The sequence below is a fragment of the Cladosporium halotolerans genome, assembly GCF_011745625.1.
Source record: "Cladosporium halotolerans strain TM138-S3 chromosome Unknown Sca3, whole genome shotgun sequence".
NCBI classification, from domain to species: domain Eukaryota; kingdom Fungi; phylum Ascomycota; class Dothideomycetes; order Cladosporiales; family Cladosporiaceae; genus Cladosporium; species Cladosporium halotolerans.
The window spans coordinates 843,320-869,680 of record NW_027191454.1 but is presented as its reverse complement, the minus strand read 5'-3'; the positions used below and the strand labels follow the sequence as shown (position 1 = coordinate 869,680).

The 26,361-nt window shown below is 57.4% G+C and overlaps 8 protein-coding genes across 8 annotated transcripts; 3 read left to right on the top strand and 5 right to left on the bottom strand.

Annotated features, from left to right (window-relative positions):
- The first annotated feature begins 605 nt into the window (after positions 1 to 605).
- Positions 606 to 3,113, top strand: WHR41_01291 (uncharacterized protein). Its single transcript, XM_069369897.1, has 6 exons — positions 606 to 1,314; positions 1,443 to 1,565; positions 1,623 to 1,769; positions 1,914 to 2,079; positions 2,139 to 2,459; positions 2,526 to 3,113. The coding sequence occupies exons 1-6, from the start codon at positions 1,090 to 1,092 to the stop codon at positions 2,663 to 2,665; spliced, it is 1,122 nt and encodes a 373-aa protein (XP_069232996.1). The 5' UTR covers positions 606 to 1,089; the 3' UTR covers positions 2,666 to 3,113.
- A 782-nt stretch (positions 3,114 to 3,895) lies between these two features.
- Positions 3,896 to 5,554, top strand: WHR41_01290 (uncharacterized protein; the record flags this gene model as incomplete). The annotated part of the gene is made up of 1 exon (XM_069369896.1): positions 3,896 to 5,554. One exon carries the CDS (start codon positions 3,896 to 3,898, stop codon positions 5,552 to 5,554), a length of 1,659 nt encoding a protein of 552 aa, XP_069232995.1.
- Positions 5,555 to 5,642: 88 nt separating this feature from the next.
- On the bottom strand, positions 5,643 to 6,708 carry WHR41_01289 (uncharacterized protein). Its single transcript, XM_069369895.1, has 2 exons — positions 6,604 to 6,708; positions 5,643 to 6,550 (listed from the first exon to the last, which is right to left on the bottom strand). The coding sequence occupies exons 1-2, from the start codon at positions 6,639 to 6,641 to the stop codon at positions 5,761 to 5,763; spliced, it is 828 nt and encodes a 275-aa protein (XP_069233259.1). The 5' UTR covers positions 6,642 to 6,708; the 3' UTR covers positions 5,643 to 5,760.
- A 447-nt stretch (positions 6,709 to 7,155) lies between these two features.
- WHR41_01288 (uncharacterized protein) lies at positions 7,156 to 7,995 on the bottom strand (the record flags this gene model as incomplete). The annotated part of the gene is made up of 1 exon (XM_069369894.1): positions 7,156 to 7,995. The coding sequence occupies one exon, from the start codon at positions 7,993 to 7,995 to the stop codon at positions 7,156 to 7,158; it is 840 nt and encodes a 279-aa protein (XP_069233181.1).
- A 2,241-nt stretch (positions 7,996 to 10,236) lies between these two features.
- Positions 10,237 to 11,413, top strand: WHR41_01287 (uncharacterized protein). The gene is made up of 3 exons (XM_069369893.1): positions 10,237 to 10,538; positions 10,593 to 11,117; positions 11,350 to 11,413. The coding sequence occupies exons 1-2, from the start codon at positions 10,347 to 10,349 to the stop codon at positions 10,794 to 10,796; spliced, it is 396 nt and encodes a 131-aa protein (XP_069233256.1). The 5' UTR covers positions 10,237 to 10,346; the 3' UTR covers positions 10,797 to 11,117; positions 11,350 to 11,413.
- WHR41_01286 (uncharacterized protein) lies at positions 10,894 to 20,351 on the bottom strand. Its single transcript, XM_069369892.1, has 2 exons — positions 11,372 to 20,351; positions 10,894 to 11,314 (listed from the first exon to the last, which is right to left on the bottom strand). Exons 1-2 carry the CDS (start codon positions 19,988 to 19,990, stop codon positions 11,132 to 11,134), a joined length of 8,802 nt encoding a protein of 2,933 aa, XP_069233180.1. The 5' UTR covers positions 19,991 to 20,351; the 3' UTR covers positions 10,894 to 11,131.
- A 579-nt stretch (positions 20,352 to 20,930) lies between these two features.
- WHR41_01285 (uncharacterized protein) lies at positions 20,931 to 22,092 on the bottom strand (the record flags this gene model as incomplete). The annotated part of the gene is made up of 2 exons (XM_069369891.1): positions 22,029 to 22,092; positions 20,931 to 21,973 (listed from the first exon to the last, which is right to left on the bottom strand). The coding sequence occupies exons 1-2, from the start codon at positions 22,048 to 22,050 to the stop codon at positions 20,931 to 20,933; spliced, it is 1,065 nt and encodes a 354-aa protein (XP_069233257.1). The 5' UTR covers positions 22,051 to 22,092.
- A 529-nt stretch (positions 22,093 to 22,621) lies between these two features.
- On the bottom strand, positions 22,622 to 25,849 carry WHR41_01284 (uncharacterized protein). Its single transcript, XM_069369890.1, has 2 exons — positions 25,043 to 25,849; positions 22,622 to 24,988 (listed from the first exon to the last, which is right to left on the bottom strand). Exons 1-2 carry the CDS (start codon positions 25,348 to 25,350, stop codon positions 23,161 to 23,163), a joined length of 2,136 nt encoding a protein of 711 aa, XP_069233258.1. The 5' UTR covers positions 25,351 to 25,849; the 3' UTR covers positions 22,622 to 23,160.
- Positions 25,850 to 26,361: the final 512 nt, after the last annotated feature.

Genomic DNA, 26,361 nt, shown 5'->3' with positions numbered 1-26,361 from the left:
CCAGAGAGCAGTCGGTGGGTGTTGGTGGTGGTGCGGTCCGTTGGCTCGCACGCACGCATCCACCGTCCGTCGCACGCGGCACACGCACGGAGATTGGAGTGTGGCGGCAGCAGAAGGGCAGACAGGCGAAGGACGAGACAGGGCGCGCCAGCGAGACAGCGAGCAGCGACGCACATCCACCCGCATCGACCGTCCGGACGCAGGCAGCGCACGCGCCCTCCCTCCCTCCCTCGCGCAAACAGCCGCATCGCCGCATCCACACGGCCAGGGTGGCATGGGTGGCATGGGTGGGCGGTCGTCAGAGGGAGCGGATCGCAGCGTCGGCTCGACTGGTCGGCCGGCGAAAAAGTCTCTTTGGCTGCGCGCTGGCTCTTGCCGGCGGCGCGCGCGCCTTAAGGACGCCAACCCCACTGCCTTCGCCCTCCCGCTCGTCTACCCTACAGTGCCTACCAACCTCGTGGGACCCCCGACTGCCCGCCGCCCGCCGTCCGACAGGCACCGCGACGCAACCTCAGGCCCGCCAGCCGCCGCCGCCCGCGCCCATCGGCCTGCTGCCATTATTCTGCCATTATTCTGCTTGCTTGCCTGCCTGCCTGCCTGCCCGCCAGCCTCGCTCTGCAGTCTGCACCCGTCGCCCTCGCCGTGCACTCGCTCGCCTGCACTCGCCCACGCTCGCACGCACACATACACCTGCTGACGCCGCGCCGTGTGTGCCTGTGTCTGATATACCACAACACCATTGCACGCGCCTCCCACCACCACCTCCTCCACCCGCCAACGCCCTCATCTCCCCGCCCTGCACTGCCGTCGGTCGCACGCGCAACGTTGCCCGCCCGCCGCCAGCCGCCGGCTCGTGTGTCTCGCCGTGCAATTGCACGCAAAACCGCCGCCTCGCCTGCTTTACGGGCCAGTCCGGCCGCGCTCCCGTCCTCGTGCGACTCGACACTCCGTCACGCCTGCATGCACTTGCCCTTGCGCGCTTGACTGACATTTGTTGCGAGCTCGTCGCATTCGATAATTGTGCCGCCTCGCTGGTCGCCCGCCCTCGCCGTCGCCTTCCGCGCCGTCGCCAGCGCGCCCGCCGCCGCCATGAGCAACATGAATTATCAGCAGCCCGCCGCCACGCCGCAATGGAACCCGAACCCGCCGGCGCAACCCCAGCAGCAGACTCCCACCTCCCAGGCGCCGCCGCCCGCGCCGCCGAACCAGCAACCACCACCGCAACAGCAACCCCAGCAGCAGCCCCAGCAGCCGCCGCAGCAGCCTTGGTCTCCGCAGCCTCAGAACGGCCAGTATGCACCCCGGCCCAATCAAGTAAGTGCCTTTGCCAAGCCAAAGCTGCATGCTGCGTAACCTCGAACATTTCCCTCCTTCCCCACAACATTGCACACCTCCTCCTCCCCATCCTCGAGCCTCATCGTCATCACTCCGCGCTGCCGCAGCCCGTCATCATGGGCGCGATCGACCCGCAGCTGGCGCAGCTCGCCTCCGACGACGCAAACGCTGATGCGACGAAGCAGATCCCGTCGCTCTCACAAGCCGTTCCGCCTCAGCCCCAGCACCCAGTACGTGCCGCAGTGCTCAGCTCTCACCCTCTGTCCACCTCGCTGACCGTGTTGTAGCCCGTCATGCAGGACCCATACCGCTCGTTACCGCCGCCCGCGCAAATGTACCCGGGCTACGGCCCGCCGATGGGCTACGCCGCACCGGCCCAGCCCGCGCCACGCCAGAGGACTGCTATAGCATGCCGATACTGCAGGAGGAGAAAGGTGAGTTCGGTGGATGTGGCCTTGGGGGTGGTGCGACGACGCGACACGCTCTGCGCCACGCGCGTCACCTACACCCTCGGACACGCGACACAGCCAACATCGCGCGTCGCACGCCAGCGAGAGCTTGTGCTGACGCGTCTTTAGATTCGCTGCTCCGGTTTTGATCAATCCGAGGACGGACGCTGCACAAACTGCCAGCGATTCTCGCAAGAATGTGTTTTCACGCCCGTCTCCGCCCAGACACAGGCCTTTGTTCCTGCGCACACGGTCTGGCGCGGCCAGCAGCCTCCGCCCAACGCTCAGCTCTACGGTAAGACACGCCTAATTCTCAACATCAACGAGCATAGCGTTTGACTAACGCTTCAGAAGGCGCCTACGGCCAGCCGCTGCCTCATAACCAGCAGCAGCAGCAACAAGGCCGCGATGGCTACCCTCCAGGCCAGCAGCAGCCTGGTCAATACCCGCCGCCTCCTCCCGGTTACCAGCAGCAGCCCGGGCAGCCCGTATACCCTCAACCACCTCAACAAGGTACGCCTCCTCAAATGCAAGGTGGTGAAGCCGGTCGCAAGAGGCCGACCGACGAACCTCACACGCCGACACTCCCTCCACCCAATCCTGGCGTTCAAGCATCACTTCCCCGTGACGGACAATACGCCTACCCCGATCCTTCCGTCCTGACTCCTTCAGTCGGTACGTCCCCTAGTCGCACTGCTCTCGGATTGTTCAACACGTACTAACTCAAAGTTGACTTTGTAGGAAAAGAGGACGGAGACATGTCCGTGATCAGCGACGGGATGCCCAGGATCCGGGAGAGGAACGGCGAGATGAAGGACGCCCAGACGCAGACGGACGACGATCTTCTCACTGCCATGCCGCCCAAGGAGCCGGTCTCTTGAAGCTGTTCTCTCGACCAAAACCAATTGTGACGCGGCGTTCTTGGGTGTGCTTGCTTGCTGAGGCATCGGGAGGGTCCTGCTTAATTCCTTTTGCAAGGCGTTGATGCTCTTTTTTCTCGGTGGCTTTATTGCTTTTTGCTGTCCTTTCTTATAATTCCCTGGGTTTTTACAACCAAGCGCCTTGTCACTCGTCGCCTTCCGCGCTTAGAGCAATCGAGGCAATGAAGAGCGACTCGCGCGAGCAAGCGAGACTGCATTCATCAACAACACAAACAACGGGGTTTGAAAAGACCGAGGAGCGTCTCGAATCGGAGAAAGATTGTGCTGCTTTTTTTTTTCTTCTCTATTCTTGCCATTATCCTTTCCCCTTGTTTGGTTGGTTCTTTTTTTTTCTCTTACAGAAACCTGTACGATGTATGCGATACCAAATGCGACTCCGTCCCGCGAACGCCCTCCCACCTGCTCTCTCCACTCCGTAAAGTATTCCCTATCAATTGCTACCCGCGACTGTCCGCGACAACGCCCAGCCAGCCCGCCCTCGAGCCTCTACAGGTACATAAAGCCCACGTCCAAGCGACGTCAGTTTAAGGTCGCAACCCTCCGAATTGAGGCTTCGGTCCGTCCCCCCCATCCGCGGCCCCCGATTCCTCTGTCTTGGGAATTTCTTCCCGTTGCTCCCGATCCCGTTGGGGTTCTTTTTCCAGAAGCTGCCGGTTGCGGCCCTTCGCGCCCGAAGCGCAGGTGTGGGCGCTGCCAGCTGCCAGCGCGGGCGGGAAGGGAAGGGAAGGGAGGAAGGGAAGGGAAGGGAAAGCGGGCGTGGGAGTGATGAGTGATGAGTGATGGGGGGTGCGGGTGGGTGGGTATGACGACTTTGGAATTTGGGCGGTTTGGGGGGGTTTGTTTGATTATACCTGGTACACAGCTTCATACATTCTCTTTTCGCGGAGTTTTCCTGGGCTTTGTGCTGGCATTTGGACAAAGGGATTCACGCTGGCGAAGACAAAAGAAATTTTTGATTTCGTTAGAGAAAAAGGGGAAGAGAGAGAGAGTCGCATACTAAAGCGTGCGACTTCCCACGCAGCGAGCGAGCGGGCGTCATCACTCGTGGACGTCACACGTCTGGACTTGCGAATTGAACAAGAATAGGACTGGGCGCGACTCACGGCATCCACGCAGACGACTTCTCTTGTGCTGGCGGAAAACAAAACAGCGAGTCGTCTCACGCCCGCCATGGCCGCCTCGCTGGAATCCTGGGCCGTTCCCCGTCTGCAGCAACTGCTGCCGCTGGATGAAGACAGCTTGAAGCAAGTCGTCGCGTACGCAGACACTCTGCCCAAAGACGCTGCCGCACGGCATTTCGGAGACTTATTAGGCGACGGGCCCAAGGCGCTGGAATTTGTCACCGCGTTCAACCAGAGAAGAGGAAAGGCGCCGGACGAGGCTGCGTCGAAGAATGCGACTCCGCGGACGGCGTCGCCAGCTTCGGGATCAGAGGTGCCGAGACAGCAGGCGAGGAAGAAGAAGCCCAAAGCGAACATCCACGCCCTGCCGCCGAGGCAGGTGGAGGACCATGGGAATGTTGGCGGAGGATATCGCAAGCGCGCGGAGGCGGAGGAGTACAACAGGCCTCGGCAGAGCCACAAGCAGCAGGTCGCGGACAACCTCGCCCTGAGGGAGAAGCCTGATGCGACGCAGATGCCTCTCATCACGGACACTGCGGCGCCCACGACGAGCGCGGCTCCCAAACCGCCGCCGTCGGCTGCTGGGCAGCTCATCTCAGATGCTCTGGCTCCGGCGCCGAAGAAGGGCTCCAATGCCTCCTCCAGGACTAACAGCCCAGCGCCGAAAACAAAAGTGACCATCTCCGGCGGCACCGCCATGCACGGCGCCTCGACCGCCCTCACCGACCTCGACTCCGCCATCCGCTCCCTCGAAATCCAAACCAACCCCTCCCTCGCCTCCGACTCGCCCGCCGACCGCAAAGCCCGCGCCTGCAACTGCATGGCGACCCGCCACCCGCTCCTCACCATCGCCCCCAACTGCCTCTCCTGCGGAAAAGTCATCTGCCTCAAACAAGGCCTCGGCCCCTGCACCTCCTGCAACACCCCCTTGCTCTCCGCCGACGACATCGCCACCACGCTCCGCGTCCTCAAAGACGAGCGCGGCGAAGCCCGCATGCGCGCCAACAACGCCTCGCAGAAGAAAGCCGACGTCGCCTCCGGTAAACCCCGCGCCTTCACCGGCCGCGAGTTCCTCTCCTCCTCGCAGTCCAAGCCCTCCTCTCCCTCGCCCCTCGAAGCGGACGCCAAAGACCAGGCCACCGCGCACCGCGACAAGCTCCTCGCCTTCCAGGCCTCCAACGCCCGCCGCACGCGCGTCCACGACGAGGCCGCCGACTACGACATCCCGGCCTCCGGCACGAACCCCTGGGCCAGCCCCGCGGAGCGCGCCGCGCAGCTGAAAAAGCAGCAGCGCGCGCTGCGCGAGATGGAGTGGGCGGCGGCGCCGGCGTACGAGAAGAGGCAGATGGTCGCGAGCATTGATTTGAAGGGCGGGAAGATCGTGAGGCGGATGGCGGAGGTGGAGAAGCCGGAGTTCGAGTCTGAGGAGGAAGAGGGTGAGGCGGAGCCGGTTGAGCCGGTGCGGGAAGGTGGAGAGGGCAAGGATGGAGGGGCGTTCGCGAGGAATCCGCTGGTCGGCACGATGGTTAGGCCGCGGGCGAGGGAGGATCGGAAGGGCAAGGGCGCGGAGAGGGAGAAGGCGAGTACGTGGAGGCGGGTGCAGATGGATGAGGATGATAATGAGGGGTGGATTTTGGACGGCGGGACATATGGGGGGAGGATTGAGGGGAGGGTCTTGGGGGATGAGGAGCATGCTTTTGGGTCGTGATGGGATGCTGTGATGATGAGATGATACCGGTCTTGCGGCTTCATGGGGCATGAGAGATGACCGTTCCAGGCGGTCTGCTAGCTCGAGGTAGATTGAGAATGCCCTACATTTCTAGGGCTTCTGTGAGATACACTATTAAATGCAAGAGAAACCAAATATGAAACTCCTTAAGACATGAATCCGCATTGCACACGCCCTTCTCTTCTTCACGACGCATCCTTCCTCGGCATAAACATTCCCCCACCACTCTGATCAGGCCGCATCGCCATCTGCCCACCAACCCCATCCTGCAAACCCCCCACCCATCCCGCCAACTTCCCCCAAACCGTCGGCGCCTTCCTGCCCGTCGCAATGAAAACTCTCCTCTCCTTCTTCCTCCCCTCCCGATCCTCCAACACCGCCGGTTCGCTCAGCACCTCAAATTTAAAATCCTCCAACCCACCCGCCTTGAACACCCTCTCCAGCCCCGCAGACGTAAACCCATGCTGCCTAATCGTCTCCTGCATCTGCGCGCCAGGCTCATGCTCAAACGGTAGAAAATCCACAACGGCCAACACCCCCGTCGCCGCCACAAGCCGCTCCGCCAGCCTCTTCACCGCCAGCGCCGGATCCTCAAAGTGGTGGAACCCGAGCGCCACAACAGCCACGTCGAAATTATACCACTGCGGCGCCGTCAGCGCCTCCGCCACTTCGGCCGCAAAAAGGTCACCCTCAACAGCGAACGCCTGCTCCTCCGACACGCCCGCCTCGCGCGCCGCGGCGTTGTACCGCGCCACCATGTTGGCGCTGATGTCGATCGCGCGCACGCAGGAGACGGACTCGCCCAGCGCGCGCGTCACGGCGCCCGTGCCGCTGGCGTAGTCTAGCAGGCGGACGTGGGCGGGTTCGGCGGTGGCTCTGAGGCCGAGCTGGGGTTTGCGGGCGCGGAGCGCGGAGGCGACTTGGTTTGAGAGGGTGATTTGCCAGGGCTTGGAGTCGTAGGAGGAGGCGAGGTCGCTGTGGGGGTGATTAGTTGATGGGTAAGGTTGGTGGGGAAGGGTGACTTTTACTCGAAGGCTTTGCGGTTAGCTTCTGTGAAGACGCTCATTCTGGTGGGTTTGTGGGCCTTTCGTGGTATTGGTGGCCCTGATGTACTGGTGTAGGTGAAGCTGGTGGCGTTTTAAATGAGGCTAGGCACTCTGCCGTTGAGTAGAAGACTGGCACCGGATATGAGGAAGTTCGATCTGATAGTTAAGCTTGATATTTCTTTTTGAGGGCGTAGATCACTTAATATATGGTTGCTTCTCTTTTTCCCGTCGGGTTGTCTTCCCAGAAAGTGTCCGGTGAAGTGGGGAAAGCAGAGACAAGCCTCGGAGACAAAGCCTCATCCGCACGAGGAAACCTTCCATTGCTCATGTCGCAAAGCAACCCAGTCCTTTTGACATGTCACGCAAACGACGAAAAGTCTCCGTCACTCATTCATAGAGTATTGGACCTCGGGGAATGTTGAAGTGGCCAATCTCCTTAACCGCACCCAGCACATGCACTTATATTACAAAACACCCAGTCGTATGTCGACGATAATTGAATCAATGTTATTACGAACTTTCTTTCTAGCTTAACTACAGGCCCTTGGCTTTAACCAAATCATTGACCACCATGTAGCGGCTAATTCCAATCCAACCCCAGCGAAACCATCTCATCTGACTCTGGTGCGCATTCGTCATCGCTGCTTGCGCCTTCCTGAGCCCGCCCACGCCACTGACGGCAAGCATCGGCGACGGGAAATTTCCCGTCCTCTTCTTTTTAAACAAGCTCATGATGACCGTGATCATAGCATCGATAATGCTGCTGTACTTCCGCGCAACGTTTGTTGTCGTCAGCGTGTACAACTTAATCGGATTGTCCCAACCCGAGTGTCGCTGCATAAGGCTCCGAAGGAAGGTCGTGGCTCCGTGGAAGAGGGAGATGTGGTTGGGATGACTGCTGACGCCTTGCTCGTCAAAAGTTATTATGGCGTCAATCCTTGCCTGAGGCGCGGCATCCGCAGACATGGTCTTCATGTTTGGTGCGAAGTAATGCTGCAGGATTTGGGACACGTCTTTCGCCTCCCAGAGCTTGGTCATTGAGTCTGGGAAGCGCTCATCCTCGATGACCACAACGTGTTCCGCGGACGTGACGCCTAGTAGGAGCGCGGATTTGGTGAGTTCCTTCTTGCGGATGTGTCCGAGGCCATCGGCATCGCCGCTGCTGAGGCACAGGATGAAGATCCTGTTTTGCAATTCCGGGCGCGAAAGGGCGAGCAATGTCGGAGAGAAGAACATTGCTTCATCGTCAGGATGAGCGATCAGAAGACATATCCGCTGGCCGCGCAGAGTTGGAAAGGTTGTTGTCATATAAGCTGTGAACAGCCATAGGCCAATGACCAGGAGCGGAATTTGCGCCAAGGTGAGGTAGTTCATGACTGCGTTCAGCGCTCACTGCGTGGTTTTTCCATATGCAGGAAGGCTGTCGGGAGGCGCGTATCACTCCACTGGTGATTGGTATTGTGATGCAATTACTTCAAGGGTGGTTGTGATGTTCATGAGGGTGTTCGCGTGAGGAGGTGCGTGCTTTCTGTGTGGGGGACAGATCGCGACTTCAGCTTTCCCAGCCGAGTTGCCATCTCTCCATGAGTGCATCCACTCGTCCGAGCTACAGTGCATGCACGTCCTATCAAGTCATCTCAGATTATGGTATAAGATTGTCCTTCATCAAGGCTGACTGCGAAATTCAACAACAAAGAGGAATGCTTTTCTTTCGACTCCAAATACCAAGCAGGAGCACGACACGAAGATGTTCCAATCTGCCTCGTGTTGCCGTTTCTCTCCATCATTCCACCCCGCCAATTGATCACGTCTATCTTCCAAAAACTCGCTGAGCTAAGTGTACTTGCTTCCTACGAAGTTGTTCCAGATATGCATGCTTTGTTCCATTCCCTTTTTCTTTCAACACAAACAAAGCCGACGGCACAAACGGACAAAGAACACCGGCTCGCACAATGGCCTTGTCAGTGTGGACAAGCGATGAGGAGAACTTATATGCCATGTTGTTGTATCGAATAGTGTACTTCTCCTCTCGCTCACTGCACCACAGAAAGACGTTCTGGTAACGTCTACAAAGTGATTGCCGGCCGAGAAGTGAATCAGCAAACACCAGGTAAGTGACTGCACTTTCAAAGATGGCTTCAGCAAGCGCCTCCAAGGTGGCCGTCAACCAGGTGACCACGATTCTCTCACCAAAGCCAACGCGCCGGGCTAAGATCCTGGACCGTCAGCTTTGCGAGTCTCCCGCAGACGTCAACGACTGGTCATTCTGTTGCGATTCTCCAACCTGCGATTACTGCTTGAAGCCAGAGCCTCTCGCGAAGATCACGGACGCTCCATTCTGCGAGTCTCCGACCAGCTATCTCCCCTCGGAGGTTCCAACCGAGACCGCCCAATATCCGATCTGCGATTCTCCAGACTGCATTTACTGCTTGACTCCTGAGGTTCCAAGAAGCCCCTTGAGTCTCAGTACGAGTGTATTCGAATGTTCGCAGTTCAGCCCTTGGTTCACGGAGCCTATCTGCGAGTCACCGACCAGCTATCACCGCCCGGAGGTTCCAGCCGAGGTTGCTCGTTACCCGTTCTGCGATTCTCCAGACTGCATTTACTGCCTGACGCCATTGGTTCCAAGGAGCCCTTTGAGTCTCGGTACGACGCTGGTCGGATCTTCGCAGTTCAGCCCTTGGTCTACGGCTCCTAACTCGCCGCTGACCGCGATCAACCCCATGCCACTTTCCGAAGGGCCACGAAGCCGTGAGTGCTCTCCTCTCATGCATGAGTTCATGAACGACGCTCGTACCAGGGCCACCGCTTTTAGTTTTCCTCAGGACACCACGGTCTCGGACTTCTGCAATAGGCTGGACGCTGCTCTCCTTGCCGCCATCGCCGAATGCTCCACGCAGCTTGCCACTCCGAATGTGGCGTCGCCAACGTTAACGCCCGAAGAGCAGGCAGAGTTTGACAGTGAATTATCCTGGGACCGTGAGTACGAGAAGATGGAAGAAAAGATTGGGAGAGCCGAAGCCTCCACTGAGTCCTTGTTTGAAGAGCTCTCTTCTTCGATCGACGAGCTTGAGGCTGCTGAGGCTCCGATTCCAAACTGCAATGAGCTCACTACCTGGAAATCTAACGCCGGCTACGCGCTGGCGGAGTGTTCTGCAAAGGGTAAACAGGCTTCTACCGAGAATGAGACTGCCCCGACTGGCTTAACGAAGAAGTCGACGATCGAGGACAGCGCTTCGCCGAAAGCTACATCCAAGCACCAGCCCAAATCGAATGATGCTCCTGTGTGGCACAATCTTTTTAAAGCCGAGATCAGATATGCCTGGAAATTTTGATTAGTTGAGATAGTCATTGCTTGTAACTGCATCGCATTTGCTTTATCAAACTGTGCTCCCACTTTTTCTCTTTCTGTGTTGTGAACTGATAAATTAACGGACATGTTGCAGATAATAAATCAAACAATTCCAGATCCATCATCAACTACAAATATTGCAAAATACTTTTATTCTAATCTATCCTCGCTATCACAAGATCCAAAGCGCCACGCGGCTCCTCCCGAGCTCCTCCTGCCTACCTACAATATGTCTCATACTGAGTACCATCACGTTATTCACCTCCCAAACCCCAAACTCGTGCTTGTCCAAATAACCGTAATCACTTCCGATCCCACATTTCACAGCCCCTCACAAAACCACCCATCGCCGCGCCCCTCCCTGAAACCAGAAATGGTCACAGCAACCCGAGACGCCGAGGGCTTCGTCGTCGACATCAAGAACATCCCCGAGGACGAAGACTTCGTGGTCTACGGCACCATCCACGCTTACCCAGAGTACGGGGATGCCCTCGAAGCTGTCTACGCAGAGACCACTCGCCTTGCTAAGAGCGAGCCTGGCACGGTGTACTATTGCATCTGTAGGGTACGAACTATTCGTTTTCTCCAAGTTAGGCAAGCTGCTGACTCTTCACGCTAGGATCAAGATGACACAGATGTCTTCCATATGTTCGAGCGGTACAAGGGCAAGGCGGGATTTGACGCTCACAATCAGCAACCCATCATCCAGAAGCTTGTCAACGAGTGGAAGTACTTCAGAGGCGTGAAGGCGTGGTTTCCGCCGGCGAATCTGCGAGATACGATGCCACTTCCGGTCGACGGTTCTACCGAGCTTGGGAAGTAGGGCGACTAGCGCGACAATGTTTCACGGTGCCGGAGATGATGTGCGTCTTCTGAAATTATTCCCAACCACAGCACCTCCGGCCCCGTGCACATCAGAGTGTTAGTAATGTTTTTGTATTCGAAGAGAAAGTACCATATGTACAGCCCTGCTCGTTCCCCAAGCATGCAGGCCCCAAGTTCTCCAAACACACTCCACACATGTATGCCATTGACCTACCGCCGGAACGGGACATGGGTATATTGCGCAGCTAGAAGCAAAAAACGGAAGCAAACTCCTCCCATCGCTTAAAAAGAATGCAAATGCTACATCTCCACCCTACCAGTGTGTAAGATTCATCAATCCCTCAACGACCGCAGCAACTTCTGCCCGCCAAGCAGAAGCTTACTCTTCCTGCTATTCTCCTCAGACGTATCGTCACCGTTTGACATGGCAGTGAGGTTGGAGTCTTGGCGCGACCTTTGGCTGAAACCAGTCAGGCGCCGAGACTTCGATGTGCTTGGACGTGGAGGCGTGTGTGCCTGTGAGAACAAAGTCAGCTAATACTCACGGGTAGCATTCGCTTCGGCGCAACTTACATCCGATGGCTCTAACAGCCGCTGTGGAGACTGGCTCGCAGCAGTCCCTTCGGTGCGCGCGCCGCTTGTGGCAGGCCGTCGCTCCATTTCTGAGCCCGAGAGCGAAGGCGTAGAATTGAACGAGACGCTCCTACCAAGAGTGCTCGGACGCAGAGAAGTAGTCGAGGGCCTTCCTTCGGGATAGTCCTCGTCGATCTCGTGCACGCTCCCGGAGCCGGAAGCGAGTTGCCCGGAGCTGCTGTCCTTTAGGACTGTGCTCATGTTGGCGATCTCGCGGAGGCGGCTGATCTGCTGTCTGGTCGGCTTATGGTTGCTGAACTTGTTGCCTACGATGGCGCCTGCGTGAGATATCAAGGCCTTGATGACATCTTTCTTGAGTTGCAGTGCGAGGTCCAGGTTCGACCATGTCTTGTTTCGGTACTCCAGCGTTGGCATTCGGAAGACAAGGTCGTGCACGTCTTCAATGTTGCGGTTACCCTTGCCTTTGTAGCTGAGACAAAGTACCATGCTAGGGATCTTGACGAAAGCCAATGTCATATAGCTGGATGCACGATTCATCATTTCCGTCAGGTCGTCTGAGCGCTCGTCGCTCCTTTTCTTGTCTTCACTAGAGCGATGTGAGCCTGTGAAGCGCTTGGACTTCTCTGTGTCTGCGGATTGCGTTTCACTACGCATTGTGTTGATCGACCGCTGGCTAGGCGATCGAGCCATGGCCGGCGATAGGTTGGTTTGGTTAAGCGCTGATAGCGAGGCGGCCGATCTCGGGTTGAGCTGACTCTTTGACTTGTCCGAGTGCTGGAAGATACTGAAAGCGTGGAGGTTGTGGTGGGAGCCACCGCTGCCGTTGCTGGAAATCCCGAGCCCCCTGGGGTCCGATGGCTTCTGCTTCTGTTGCCTAGGCAGATGTAGTGTCGGTACAAGTCTACGCTCCAGAGAACCAGCTCCCGTGCCATCGTTGGTGCCCTTTGTGCCTACCGCGGGTATTTGTTCAGGTTCTGAGATCGTGGGAGTGTCAGCGTTGCCACTGTCAGACTCCTCATCGTCCTCTTCCTTGGGCGGTAGCATGTTCCGGACAAGGAACGGGGAGAAACCAGCGCCATCGAATGCATTTCCACCAACGCCAGGGAAGATGTATTCAAACAATTTCTTGGAGACATCTCGTTCCAGCTGCAGCTTCAAAGGAACCAAGTCGACTTCGAAGTAATCCACAACAGGGATACCGGCAATGGCGTCAAGCATCAGCCATTGGACGCGGAGCATGTTGGTGCTTCCAGGCTCATGGTAGCCTCGCGGAGGATCAATGTACGGGCCGATGATCTCAGGGTACAGAGCATCCGGCAGCAAGTTCAGGCCATTGATCCGCCCAATTTCCATGCAGTTGTAATTGGAGCCATCGTTGTTGTCCGTGCGGTCGAAAGACGCATTCTTGAGCTGGAACTCCATAAGCGACTCTCCCTTCTCGCGGATCAAATGCCAAGCAATCTCCTTCGCAGACATGTTGAGGTGCAGCAGGCCGACTGCGTTCTCCTGATCACGTCGGTCTTCCAGGCGTTGCTGTGCGGTTGTGATAGCTTTCATCATGAAGAACAGTTCGTCCTCGCAGCTGGTCAAGTCATGGTCGAGACTGATGCGGTCCTTCCAGCCCTGGCGGTCGAGGTATTTCTCATGGACATGGAATTGCATCTTGATCTCCTCCAGCTGTCGGATACGTCCCTGCAACATCTGCACCATCTCTGGCGCGCCCGTCAGATCGCTGAAGTCGGAAGCGAGCATGATTTTCTCGAGGCGCTCGCTGCGCGTCTTCTCCAGCGGCTCGCTGTAGAGCAGAAGATCCATAACGATGATGTACAACGCGAAGTACTGCGCGGAGTCACAGACCGCGATGAACTGCGGGAACTCGACCCAGACGTGGTCCATACGATTCTCGGTCTCTTCAGTGCCTTTCGCGTTCTTTGCGTCACCACCAGATACGTCGTCATTGTACTTGAGACGGAGGGTGTTGTATTTGTCGTAGCGAAGGCTTGCAGAAGTTCGATGCACCACCCTGTTGAAACCGTACGGATTGTCCTGGAACTCGAACATGATCTCGAGCGGTACCCAAGGTGGCCAGCAAGTGCCAGCTTTGACTCCGTAACGGTTGCCGGAGTACATTCGCAAGTACTCTGTGGAGAACGTCTTTGTGCTGGTAACGAACATCTGAAGGCTGTCCATTGCAGCGGTGAAGCGGCGCTGTACCAGTCCGCTGACCTCGTCGTTGACTCTGTCCTTGTCCATGATCTGCACGACCTTCAGCTGCATACCCTTGGCTGTAACGAGAACGGCTGACTTGGGGTTCTTCTCGCTATGCAGTTGGATCTGAGGCGCGATCAAGCGGAAATGGTAGGTGTTCAGCGGAGTGAATTCGTGAGAGATCTCGTCGGTCGGGCCATTAGTGCTAGCTTTCTGCTGTTCTTGCTCGGTGCTGGGATCATCAGCGTTGACAAAGTTGCGGCCGTCACGGAGCAGTTCCTCAATGCGATCCTGTACAGTCACATCATCATCCACATCCGGCGATCCGGGCCCTTGCGTGGTGGTCCACGACCTTTCACGCGTCGGCGTTGAAGTGCCATCCTTCTTCTTTTGCTCCTCGAGAATGTCGACGATGAACTTGACGGCGCGCTGAGACATGTAGTACACAAAGCCTCGCCTTTGACCGTTCTGATGAATATAGCGCAGAATGATGTTCCGCAGGGAATTATTCCACTTGATTTGCGGGTTGTGGACAATGAAGCGGTTGTTGAAGTCACTGGTATAGTCTGCCAGTGGCGCAGAATCCATATGCTGCTTGTCTGGATCGGCCAGCGGCGTGGGGGTGTTCTCGTACGCCTCATAAAACTCTTCCGCCGTTTCCAGCTCCGGAACAGCAGCAGGGTCGTCGTGCTCGAGTCGCTCTGTCAAAGCGTCTAGCATTTCTTTGAGGAATCCCTGCTTCTGCTGAAGCTGCTCTCCGTGAGCGCGGACAGCTGACATGTTGGCTTCTGCCGCCGAGTTGTTTTTTTCAATAGACTTGATCAATTTCAGCTCGAGATCGTGCTCCGCCCGCTCGTTGTCCTGGCGCTGCTTCTTCAGAGATTGCAGACGATCGCTGATTAATTCAGCTTGGACGCGCCGCGGGTCGTTCTTGCCTGACATGACGCAGTAGTGCGTCGATTCGTCACCGAACGGGCTTGATCTGGTAGTGTCACCTGATATCGAGTTCCCGTGGTCCGTTTGGCGGAAGTACGTAAATCTAGGAGCATGCCCGAGCGGCAGAATCTTCGTTTCCGGGTCCGACTCCGCGGGCAAGATCCAATCCAACTCGACAAAGTCGTCCATGTCCACCCAGGTAAAGTCGTTGTCGGGAATAGTGAACTTCGCCAAGTTGACCTGCGGCGCCTGGCCGTAGTAGGAAGCCAGCATGTCGTCCGTGGCCTTTTCCATCTCCTTGGCACTCGTGCCTGTTATGCTGGCAGAGACTGCGCGCAAGTCCGCGGAGATGAGGTCCACCTGGGCCTGGTTGATGCGAATGCCGCTGGAGCGTTTGGCAGCTGCGTCGTCGTGGCCCTCGATGTCGAAGAACTCTCTGCGCTGGTGCAGATCGAGCATGAAACTGTCGAGCTTCATCTTCAGACCTGTCGCCGAAACGGTGTCGTCCATGTATTCTTCGGCGTCTTTGTGCTTGTACAAGTGGCTGACGAAGAGCGGAGACAGGAGCAGATTGTACTTGATGGTCGCAATGTGCCGACCGAACTTCTTGCTCTTCTTTTCCGTTGCTCCCCAGAGCGGCCCCTGCCTTACGGGTAGAGACATGACGCCCGAGAACATCGACCACCAGCTGAAGAAGTGCGAGAAGAAGCGAGGTGTGAGGTGCAGAGAGTTGTAATTGTTCGATGGCTTGAGGTTGGACACCGACCAATCTCTGTTATGAGGCGCCGCCACTGCAATTGACATGTGGATATGATGGCTGCGAAAGTCGCGGAAAGCGTCGTACTCGCCACCTGGTGGTGCCTTCGCAAAGTTCGGATGCTTGAGGACGACATCGTAGTGAGGCTTGAATTTGAATGAACGAGAGCCATTGGGCAGATCTCTCTCGAACATTAGCCCAGCCATCCAGCGGACATTGCCAGACAACTTCATGACGACCTTCTTGAAGACAGCGTCGCGCTTATTGCCGCTGCCGCCGGATCCCATGGAGCTGTTGTCGTCTCCAGAGTCATTCTCAGTAGCGTAGCGGGCATATTTGTTGAAATCAGGCACGGCCAAGATGTAGTCGCCACTGTCCACGGTCATGAACTGGCGAGCATCGTTCTCCTGCCCTATGTTCCAGCGCACGTCGTTCCTCCAGACCATCACTAAGCCCGCTCCATCGCCCGTCACGACATAAGGATCGCGAGAGCCCTTCAACGCAAGGTGAACATCACCGTCGCCCTTCCACGCGACGTTAACGCGGGAGTGGAAGCTCAGGCGGATCTTGTCCCAGAAGCCCACCCTATCGGACGGGTCGATCGGGGGCTTAGTGAATCCCTCAATGCACTGCATGGCGTCCTGAATAGCAGGCTGGTACGACGTGCCCCAAGTGATCTTTGTCGGCTGGCTGGTGTTGATCTCAAATTGCATGTCCGAATAGGTCTTGACTGGAGAAATTGTGCGCCTGACGTTGAAAGAGAAAGGATCGTCGCGGCCAGGGCCCATCTTCTCTTTGGGAACGACCACAATGTTGACCTCCTTCTGGGACTCGAAGTCTCTGAATTCCTCAGCGATCACGAAATTGGTCTTGAGAGATAATGACGGCAGGCGAGGAGATTGCCCATTTGCGAGGGTCGGAACATGTAGCAAAGGCAGCGGGTAGTCTCGCAGCTGGAATTTAGCCTCTCCCGTGGTGACATGCAGGTTCATAGGTACGAGGAGTCCGTACTGCATGCCATGCGGCATTCCCTTTCCGACGCTGTGCAGAAACTTCGGCACCTCCTCAATGGGGAAAGAAGGCTTGTCCACCGTGATGGCAAGATCGCTCATGTAGATTGCTAGAAGAGCGGGGCGTTGACTGAGCGCCATAATCGGCTCGTGCTGCTCGATACCTTCCGGGATGTCATCCATGCCGAAGAAACTCGAGCGAATGTCCTTGATCGCACGCCGCTGGAACGACAGAACCCTGTCGATGCGGGCTTTCCACGTGTCTGCGTTCAGCCGGTGCAATCGCTCTCGAGCTTGATCTATCGTCAATTGGGAAGTATCACTGATACCACACTTCCCTTCAGCATCATAGCGCATCTTACGACGCCCGGTGCGCTGACTGCCAGCATCAGGAGTCGGATGTGCGCTGGAACTTCGCTTGATTGTCTCGTCAGGTCGTGTTGTGGATCTGGAGCGAGTTGTGGGGTGAATCGATCTCGCTCGGCGGGAGTCGTTTCGGCTACCACGCCTAAGTCTCTTCTCCTTGGCTTTGAAAAGCTCTTCTCTGGCAAGCCTTTGCTTTTGCTCCAGAAGGCCCGCACGGTAGATAGCTCCCAGCTTCCATTCAAAGCTGCTGTCTTCAACTTCGAAGATGAACAGTTGCGTACGCAGCGAGATGCGCGGTACATTCTTCGGTCCCTCTGGTTCTTTCTTGAGGACATCGTCCATGGTGCCTGTAGCGAAATGATATTGCAGCTGTTTAGTCGTCTTGATGATATTTGTAATATTGTCGAATATGCTGTGAACCAGTAATTGATGTGGCACACCGATCCGTATGGTCTCCATAGACAGGTCAACCGACTTCTCGATGACTGTAGTGCTTCCGTGCCGACGCTTGACATCTCGCAAGTCCAGCCGTGGGGATGTGATGCTGACAATCCTGCTCCAAGCGGACTTTGTGCTCGGCGCGCGAACGTAAAGGCGAGTGAGTCGATTCCGAAAGAAAGGGCTTGCCCAGCGATGTTGACCAACTTCGAGGTTGAAAACTTGCAACATCATGGGCGGATCGGCTGGCAAAGTAGCTTTGACTTGGATGAGAGAGGCCTTGAAGTCAACAGTAGTGATCTCGTTCCTGGCCAAGTCCTCCGTCGTGACCATAGAGCCTGGGACCTTGAGACTTTGGCGTTTCTCCTGCGGCTGCGGTGGAGGCGGGTGTTGAGCCGCCTTTTCACCGTCATGCTGCAAGAACGTTCGCCTAACGACAGTCGCCGCCACTCCCATGGCGAAATGGTTGTACAACGAGTAGTGCAACAGTAGACTCTTCGCGTGCGAGTTGATGTGGAAGATCGGCCCGTGAGCATCGGTCGAGGTCGAGAACGCTGTCTCAAATCGCGGAAGCGACATGAATGGCTCCGGATTCGACTCATCAACCGAATCAATAATCAATCCGTCCAAGTTCTGCAGGTGCACCGTCAAGCGTCGGCCATCAGTCGGATTCTGCGGCTTCTTTTTCTTAGGAGAGCTGGATCTTGACGGCGGATTCGAAGACTTATCCATACTCATGGACACGCGACTGCTGGATCTGCGCCGATGATCCACCTGCTGCACATCCTCGCGGTTGGCAGTATACGCTACCGTCCACGTCTCTAACTCGAGGCCGAATCCGCGTGTATCCTGTGAGACCTCTTGATCCACGCCAGCCAATTGCAGAGCAAAATCGTGGCCTTCTAGACGGAACTGTTGCAGCCAATCGGGTAGCTTTCGTAGGAAGCTGGGTTGGACTTGTTTCTCGGTCTTCGACGATTTGAGAACGTTCTTTCGCAACTGCTTCACAATCTGGCGGATGCCCTCGCAGATGTCTGGCCTTACAAGATAGATTGTGAGGGTCTGGAATCGACCGAACGCAGTCACCGTGGCACCGGGTATGGCGTTCATGTCCATCTTGAACTCGACAGTGTCGCTCTGCATCAAATCGTGTCGTTCTCCGGCAGCCGTTTGATAGTATAGTTGATGCGACGTGTGACGGTAGTTGGAAGCCAGACTGTAGTGTAGGTGGTCACCTGGAGAATGAGATGACTCCACCTCCAGCGACATGGATGACACTGAAGAGATAAGCAAGTCGTAGTCTTCCCGTTCAGCGTGTTTGTCCATAGGTGGCAGTGAGACTCTTATGACTGGCTCCTGAATCGAGAGCTTCACGCTCGCCTTCGGCAAGAGCTGCGAGATTATCCGGTGACTATTAGACCTACCCGGTTGTCTCGGAGGCCCAGACTTCTGGTTGTTGAGCATCTGCAGAACGAGAGGAAGATGCTTTGGATCAAGGTCGATCGAGGGCGAGGTACAGACGAAGTTGGCGTACAAGATGTTGGAATTACGTTCGCCCGCGCTGTTGTTTTTTGAATAATGCAATGTCCTCGCAGGTAGAGTAGTCTTCACCGTCGCTGTGATCATAGGGACATACACCATCCGCTCAGGGCGCTCGTGTCCATCGTCAATTCCAGCAGCGATTGAAATAGCCGTGAGCAAACCCTGATGAGCCACATCTTCTCTCGAGAAATACATCCGGTGAGCTGGAGTCTTCGAGTCCAGCCGTAGAATATCCATGCCGACCTCTTTCAACGCCAGATTGAAGTAGACATCCTTGCCCGATTCAGCCTTCACGGACAGCTTCTTCGAAAAGCCCAGGAAGCTGACAGCGAGCTGAACCTCCTGTATACCGCGCAGAATGGAAGCAATAAAAGCCCTCGAATCCGATACGGTCTGAACGATGCGCTCCTCCCGGCTCCCCGGCTTCTCCATCTCGTCCAGAGCGTCCGCCAGCGAAATGTCCTTACCACCCGCTGGGCTCCCCTGGTGAGACTGCGCATACTTGCCGCGAATCAGATCAGCGCTCTTCTTCGCATGCTCAATATCGTCATACGGAATATTCAGTCTCCCTAGCTTGAACGAAATCGACGCGTCCCTGAGACCCTGCAGCTCCCGATACAGCAAGCCGTGGATGTTCAGCGCGCAATAGTCCAGCACCTCCGTCGACTCCTTGCCCTCGGGCGTGAACAGCACGCTGCGGATGATCGACTTCCACTCCGCGGGCCGCTGCGTCTCGGGCTTGCTCTTGTGGTGCTGGAACAGCCTGCTGCGGTCGACCGTCTGGCTGCGCGTGTCGACCGAGAGCGTCGCGCGCTCGATGCGCAGGCTGCCGACGCCCACGATGTTGACCTCCGCCGCGTCCGCGACCAGGTCGACCAGCCGCAGCCAGTGGATTTTGCTGTGCAGCCGCTTGATCTTCTCTTTGACTTCGGTCAATTTCCGCCAGAGCTTCCCGTGCCCTTCGTCCTCATCCTCCTCGTCCTCTCTAGACCCATCCAGCGCCCCGTTCGCCTTCCCCTCAGCCCTCTTACTCGCCGCTTCGCTCCGCCCCCTCTTCTCCTCCCCCAGCGCCCTCAAATCAACCGTCACGCAAAGCTCCGTAACAACCAGACTGCCCCAGGTCGGCAGCGCGAACGTCGGCCTGTGCGGCGAGAAGCCGACGCCCCTGACGGTGACTTTGATTCCATGCCTAGGCGCGAAGGCTATGCGGCGGAAGCCGGAGGGCCCGACGCGCTGGATGGAGACGCCGGTGACGACGCGCAGGACGGCGAAGACGATGAAGGTCGCTAGGTAGGCGAGGACGACGAGGCCGACGAGGAAGGAGGCGGTCGGGACAGGCATGTTGGTCTGTGGGAGTCGGGATGGTCCTGTGGGTGGTGGTGGTGGTAGTGGTGGTTGGGAGCCATCAGCTGCGAGGGCGGGGAGGGGTTTGCGTGGGGTTGTTGGAGGGTTGGGAGGACATGTCCTTGGGCTTTGTTATCGGATGCTGAGGTTTCGGCGGGAGGTATTCGAGGTATCAGGGTGGTGGTGGTGCTGTGGGAGAAACTCCAGGTGTGCTTTCTCCGGTGTATGTTGTCGGCTTCACTGCGAACACGATTGCGCGCACGCGAGCTTCACACCAGTCGCAAAGGTTCAGGACGCTCCGCTGCTCCCAAACACTTCGTCGTCGAGGAAATAATGTCCGCAAGGAGAGATCGGCGTGAGGATGGAATAATGAAAGTCTCCCGGCGTCGCGCGGAATGCGGCACCGTGATCTCGGCCCTCTTTGACCCACCGCGCGAAGCCCTTCTCCGCGTGGAGATCGCCCATCCCTGGACGACGTCACAAAGCTTGTGTTCTTGCCGTCTTCCGGGCGGAGTACATGTATTTTATTCAAGGACGATCTTCCAAGATGCCTCATAAACGGATTGTATGAGAGCATCAGCTATGCACTCTCGCTACCATGACACGCTTCACGAAATGCAAGCAATCCTTATGTGAGCACGATACCATTGTACGAACATGCGCCTGTGAATCTGCTGGGGCATACCCGTAATGTTGAATGTTTGTTCATACATAGAGCATCCTGCGATAGAACCATGCTCCTATTCTACTGTCATGTATCCATCGTGCGCAAGAGGGCAGCATAGACGCACTGTCGCCCGCCCTCCTCGCACTGCCCGAAAACGCCACTCATGCTCAGAAACTGACCAGGAAAAATTGTCGCTCGTAATCATCGTGAAACACCCTGTGTCCCCACACACGCGCGCGCCACACATTCACCCTCGCCCTGCATCCACCCTCACGACCCCCTGACATCATCCATAACCTCATCCTCCCCACCCCCAACCAACCCCTCAAACCCCACGCCAAAAACCCCCTCCTTCACCCCCGCAGCCCTCAGCCCCGCCCTCTCCTCGCCCGCCACCTTCTCCGCCGCCGCGACGACCCTCGCCATCGCCTCGTCGCCGCCCCCCTTCCTCTTCGCCGCCGGCATCATAGCCACCAGCCCCCCGGCGCGCTGCTTCTGCGCCTCCTGCGCCTGCCGCGCCTTGCCAGCCAGGTCCGCGATCTGCCGCGTGCCGTACTCGCGGTTCGCGAACAGCGGCGAGGCCGACAGCGTCTGCACCCAGTACTTGTTCCACAGCGCCTCGAGCAGGCGGCTGTCGAGGCTGGACTTGTAGTGCGACACCTCGAGCGCGTAGTACCTGTCGGCGTGGGCGCCGAAGTCCTGCGCTTTGGCGAGGGGCACGTCGCCGCCGCCGCCGCCGCCGCCGGAGGCAGAGGGCTGCGAGGGCGGCTTGTAGCCCTCGGGGTAGGTGCGGAAGGCGCCGATCTCGACCTTGCCGGCGCTGATGGTGCGGTCCGGGTCGATGACGACGGCGAGGAAGGGGTCCTGGAACATCTGCTGGGTGTGCTGGGTGGCGACGTCGATGCCGGACAGCCAGCAGCCGTAGCCCGGGTGCGAGTGGTACCAGCCGACCGCGTTCTCCGTCTGCCCGGCCTCGCGCGACTTGGCGAGGAACTCGACCATGTACTCGTCCGCTTCGCTCTGGGCGTTGACGCGGGTCTCGGTGCCCTCGACGGGCAGGCGGAAGGCGTCGGTGACGACGAAGGTCTCGTGTTGGACGTGGCCGAGCATCAGGCCCATGACCTCGAGGGAGCCGCCGGAGCGGGCGTGCATGGCCATTTTGACGAGGGCGACGGCGGAGATGCGGACGGATTTGAAGTGGTGTGGGTCGGAGCGCCAGGGGCGCGCGGCGTGGATTTCTTTCTGTTGTTGCGGGTTGTAGGCGTAGAGGGCGTCGCGGTGGGGGTCGGTGAGCTTGACCGCGTTCTCGATCTCTGGGATGGGTTTGTTAGGGTCTGTATGTGTGCTGAGGTGGTCTAACTTTCATACCCCACGCCTTGAGTGCGTCCATGGTGAAGTCGCTGATTGGGGGTTGTCTGTCGCGAGCTTGGTCGAGAGTCGGAGCTATGAGCTGCTCGCTCGAAGTTCAAGGCGCATCGAGACGCTGACGTGGGGGAGAGGGTCAGTGCGTCACTACAACGCGGATCAAGCATGTGAGATCAAGGTGCACGCCAAACACTGTGAAAACCAACTTCACACCCAACATCTACACGAGTGAAAGACGCTTCAGAGCAAAGCGATCTGATCACACTCGTCGCAAGTCAACAAGCCTACTCAAGAATTCAATAACACGCACGAAACCACTTCACAGCAACTATTGAATCCAAAAGTGAGAAGAGGAGAGAGTATTGTTATCAAAAGCTTGCCACGAGGGAATATCTATATCTTGTCTCGACCAGAGCAAGCAGAAGCTAAGAAAGATCAAATGTTTCAAAACACTCAAAAGCCAGTTGACGATCTGTGAAGAAAAGCAGAAAAGAGCAAAACGACATCCAAGCAAAAAGCAAAAAGCGACGGGGAAAAAAAAAATAACAGGGTATCAAAGAAACCCCCACTCCCTTTCCGAATAAACAAAAAGGAAAAAAAAAATAGGAGAAAGAAGAGGTTTGTGGTTCCCAGAAAAGCAGCGCAGATTCAACAAAAACAAAATGACAAAAACGGAACGTGGCAGCAGTCTTGTTCTTGTACTTTGCAAGAAATGGATCTGATCTGTCCGACGACCGTGCAAAAGATTTCCACCCATGTCTGAGCCGCCCTCCTTCTCGAGGGCCCGCGGGCGTCGGTGTCCAAGCTGCTGTACTCCGGTCCGACGCATCGCTCGCGCTGCGGCGTGGTCTTTTGGAACGCCTTCTCCCTCCCATCGTTGAGAAAATAAGCACTAGTATTATGTGTCCAACATATTGTGTGTGCGTGTTGCGATTGTCGCTGGTTTGAAAAAAGATGAAAGACGAATGGCAGGAAAAGATGGCTGCCATGCGAGGAAGAAGTCGACTAAGGAAATAATGACGAAAGAACGGTGCTCGCTGAGATCGCTGCGTGAATAGACAGTGGCGGTGTGGGCAGGCCATTTCCAGCCGCGTGCCTGCGTGTATGATGTCCCGACATCAGGTCGATTGCAACACTAGTGCTGCGGCTGGCTCAGGTTGTGAGGGTCGACGTACAGGCCCATGTTCTGCATGTCCATGTCAGAGGCCTGGCCAGGAGTTCCCTGACCGAGCGGGCTTTGCTGGTACATGTTCGAGTCCTCAGAGAGCTGCTGCATCGGCGCGGGGCTCTGGTAGACCTTGGAGTCCTGGTAGACCATGCCGCTGTCTTTGGGGCTGTTGAAGTTGAATTGCTGGTCTTGCGGCACATGGGAGGGAGTCGAGAAGGCAATACCACTATCCTGATGCATGTTGGCTCCGGGCGTAGGCGACTGGAAAGACATGTGGTCAGGGGTCTGGTGGGGCGGGCTCTGGAAGCTGAGCCCTCCTTCCTGTGCGCGGTAAGGCAGGCTCATCTGGCTTTCAACACTCTGAGGCATCTCGAAGTTGAACTGCGAATCCGGCAGAGGCGAGGCGAACTCATCGTTCATGGGACTCCTGAAAGGGAGTGCCAATTGCTTGTTGAAGGACTCTGAGAGGTAGAGACCATCGTCGCCGAACTGTGAGTTGTCGCCAGGTGTGCCAAAGACGTCAGCACTCTGGCTGCGGCCCAGACCATGAAGAGGAGGAGAGTGATCCGCGATGACGGGGTCGCCGCCACTAGCCATAGACAGGGGAGTGTTGGTAGTTCCGATCATGGCGGCTTGGTCAACAGCAAGGAAGCCGTTGTTGTAGGGCGTGCTCACTTGAGGGTGATGAGGAGCCTCGCCAGGACCAGAGTAGAAAGCAGGAGTGCCAAATTCGCTGGGCGAGTTGACAGTAGTAGCAGACATCGGTCCAGCAAAACGAAGGTCCATGCCGTAGGTAGCAGACGTGTCAATGCTCAAGCCTGGCGCCGGGCCGGGTGCAAAGTTGGGCTGGTGAGCGTATTGGGGCTGCGGTGCGAAGAGGGCAGGCTCCTGTGCAGTAGGTGTGGACTGGCTCTCGTGCTGGATGAGGAACGACGGCATCGGCTGGCGGATCATCGAGAAATCGATAGCGGCGGGCACAGAGCGACTCCTCTGGCGCTTGTGACCACGAGGCGCAGGGGGTCCCATAAGGCCGGCGTTAGGGTCAGGAGCAAGGAAGTTCATCTGGTGGTGAGGGTGCACCATGTGGTTAGGCTGGCTAGCCGGGCGGTGTCCAACGGGTGAGACGGGCGCAGAGGCGACGCCGAACGAGTTGGGGTCGAACAAGTGGTGACGGTTCTGGTACGATTCGAGAGACACCAGCTTCGCCAGTTGACCGCTGAGAACCTTCGAAGGGCCACCAAGGTGGTGGATGAAAATACGGCTAGCCTGCTGGTCCTCTGTGAAGTCTCCACACTCGTAGAAGCCACCGCTTCCAGAGCTATCCATGTAGAACTTGGGAGGCCTTGTGAGCTCGACGATGAGGCCGCCTGATCGCTGCGATGCACCCTCGACAGCAGACTGTACGTCTCCCTGCTCCAAAGAGATGTTCTTGATCCAAGCGAATGGGTATTCGATCTTGTAACCAGCGGCGTCGTTGTGAATGTAGTATGTGATGCAAGCCTTTTCGGGCGAGTAGAAGATAACCAGGTCCATAGTGCTCTGGCCAACGCGGCGCCAAGTGCCAATGGAGAGGGAACGGCAGTGGAAGTGTTGGATGACGGTCTTGCCGGATGTGGTATCGGTGTTGAGCATGAGTCCGCCGTTGTTGTAGGGGAACGGCTGGCCGGGCATGCCGCCCATGGGCTTGGGGCCGTAGGCGTGCATTGCGAGGTACTGTCTCATAGAGTCGGGGATGCTGTCGCAGTCTTCACCGCTTTCAATGCTACGCTTTGCAATGTTCTTTATCTTTGCACGCCTGTTATTGTTTAGTCAGCATTGAATTTCGCTGTTCGAGTTCATACCAACGCACCTGTTCTGAAACCAAATCTGTACAGAGCGCTCGGTCATGCTGATTTCCTGAGCGATGCGTTCGCGAACGAGAGCGGTCGGTGTGGGGTTCTTGTTGAACTCGACCTCGAGTGTGAGCAGCTGATCCTGAGTCGCGCGCTGGCGCTTCTGGTTCTTCTGCTGCTGTGTGAGGGTGCTCTTGCGAGGAGGCCTCCTGGCGGCATTGGCAGCCGAGCTGGCCGATGTGGGCGTGGAAGTGGGAGGCGGCATGGAGGAGGAATCGTCCTGCTGGGGCTGAGGCAGCTGCTGAGGCTGCATGACGTCCGCCATGGTGGGTGGTTGGTGCTACGCTGGTGCTTCGAGCTTCGTAAAAATCGTGGCGATTGGCCTAAGGTATCGGGTAATAACGTGACGCGAGCCCGGGTTCGTTGTTGTCGTTACGGATGCGTACGGCGGCGGTAGTTGGGACCGGAGCGGAGCCGTGTGAGAGAAGGGATGAAGGCCGTGTCGGAGACAGGCGTCCTGCGACCAGGCGAGGCGGGTGAAAGTAGGGCTGCTGACCGGGAGCAGGCGGTGTAATCGAAGGGCGAGGTCGACGCGCGGGGCGGAGCCGGCGAGGACAAAGAATGGGATGGGCGAGGCAATGAAGGGAAGGGTGCCGGAAAGAGTGACGGCGGGCCCGGGGAGGAAGCGAAGAACAATGAAAGGAAGGGCAGGCTAAGCACCAGAGAGAGTGATGATGCAGAGCTGGGCTCGTGAGTCGACGAGAGGCGAGAAGAGCAGATTGGCGGGCGGGCAGGTGTAGTATAGGGTGGGTGGGAGGAGGAGTGACGGAGCAGCGTGGAGGAGGCAATCTCGGTTTCCCCTGGCGTGCCCTGCCGATTCAGCCTTCAGACCAGCGGCAAGCGCAGCGCGCTGGCCGCTGCCCGCCCGTCTCAGCGCTGGCGCCTCAGCGCGGCCAGGTGCGCGGGGGCCGTGCGGGCGGCGCGAGGGGGCGCCGATTGGCCGGGGCGCGGGTTAGACGCGCGACTCGCAGGGCGCTTGCGCAGGTCCCGGCGGGCTTCGCGTCTTCAGCAGGAGGGCGGAGGAGAAGCTGCACGGGAAGGTTTGTGGGCGATGCTTTGCGCTGTGCCGTGTAGGAGGTGTGTGAAGTGTGAAGTAGTGTGTGTGGGTATGTCAATAAACACGTGCTGCGAAGGTGTGCTGTAGTATGCACCCGCAACCATACTGCTCACTGCTCTACACCAGAGGTACACAAGTGTATGCCTGCTCACACCTCACCTCCAACCCACCCCCAGCACTGCTCCTCCCTATCCTCCCCATCCACCCGCGTCCCAACGG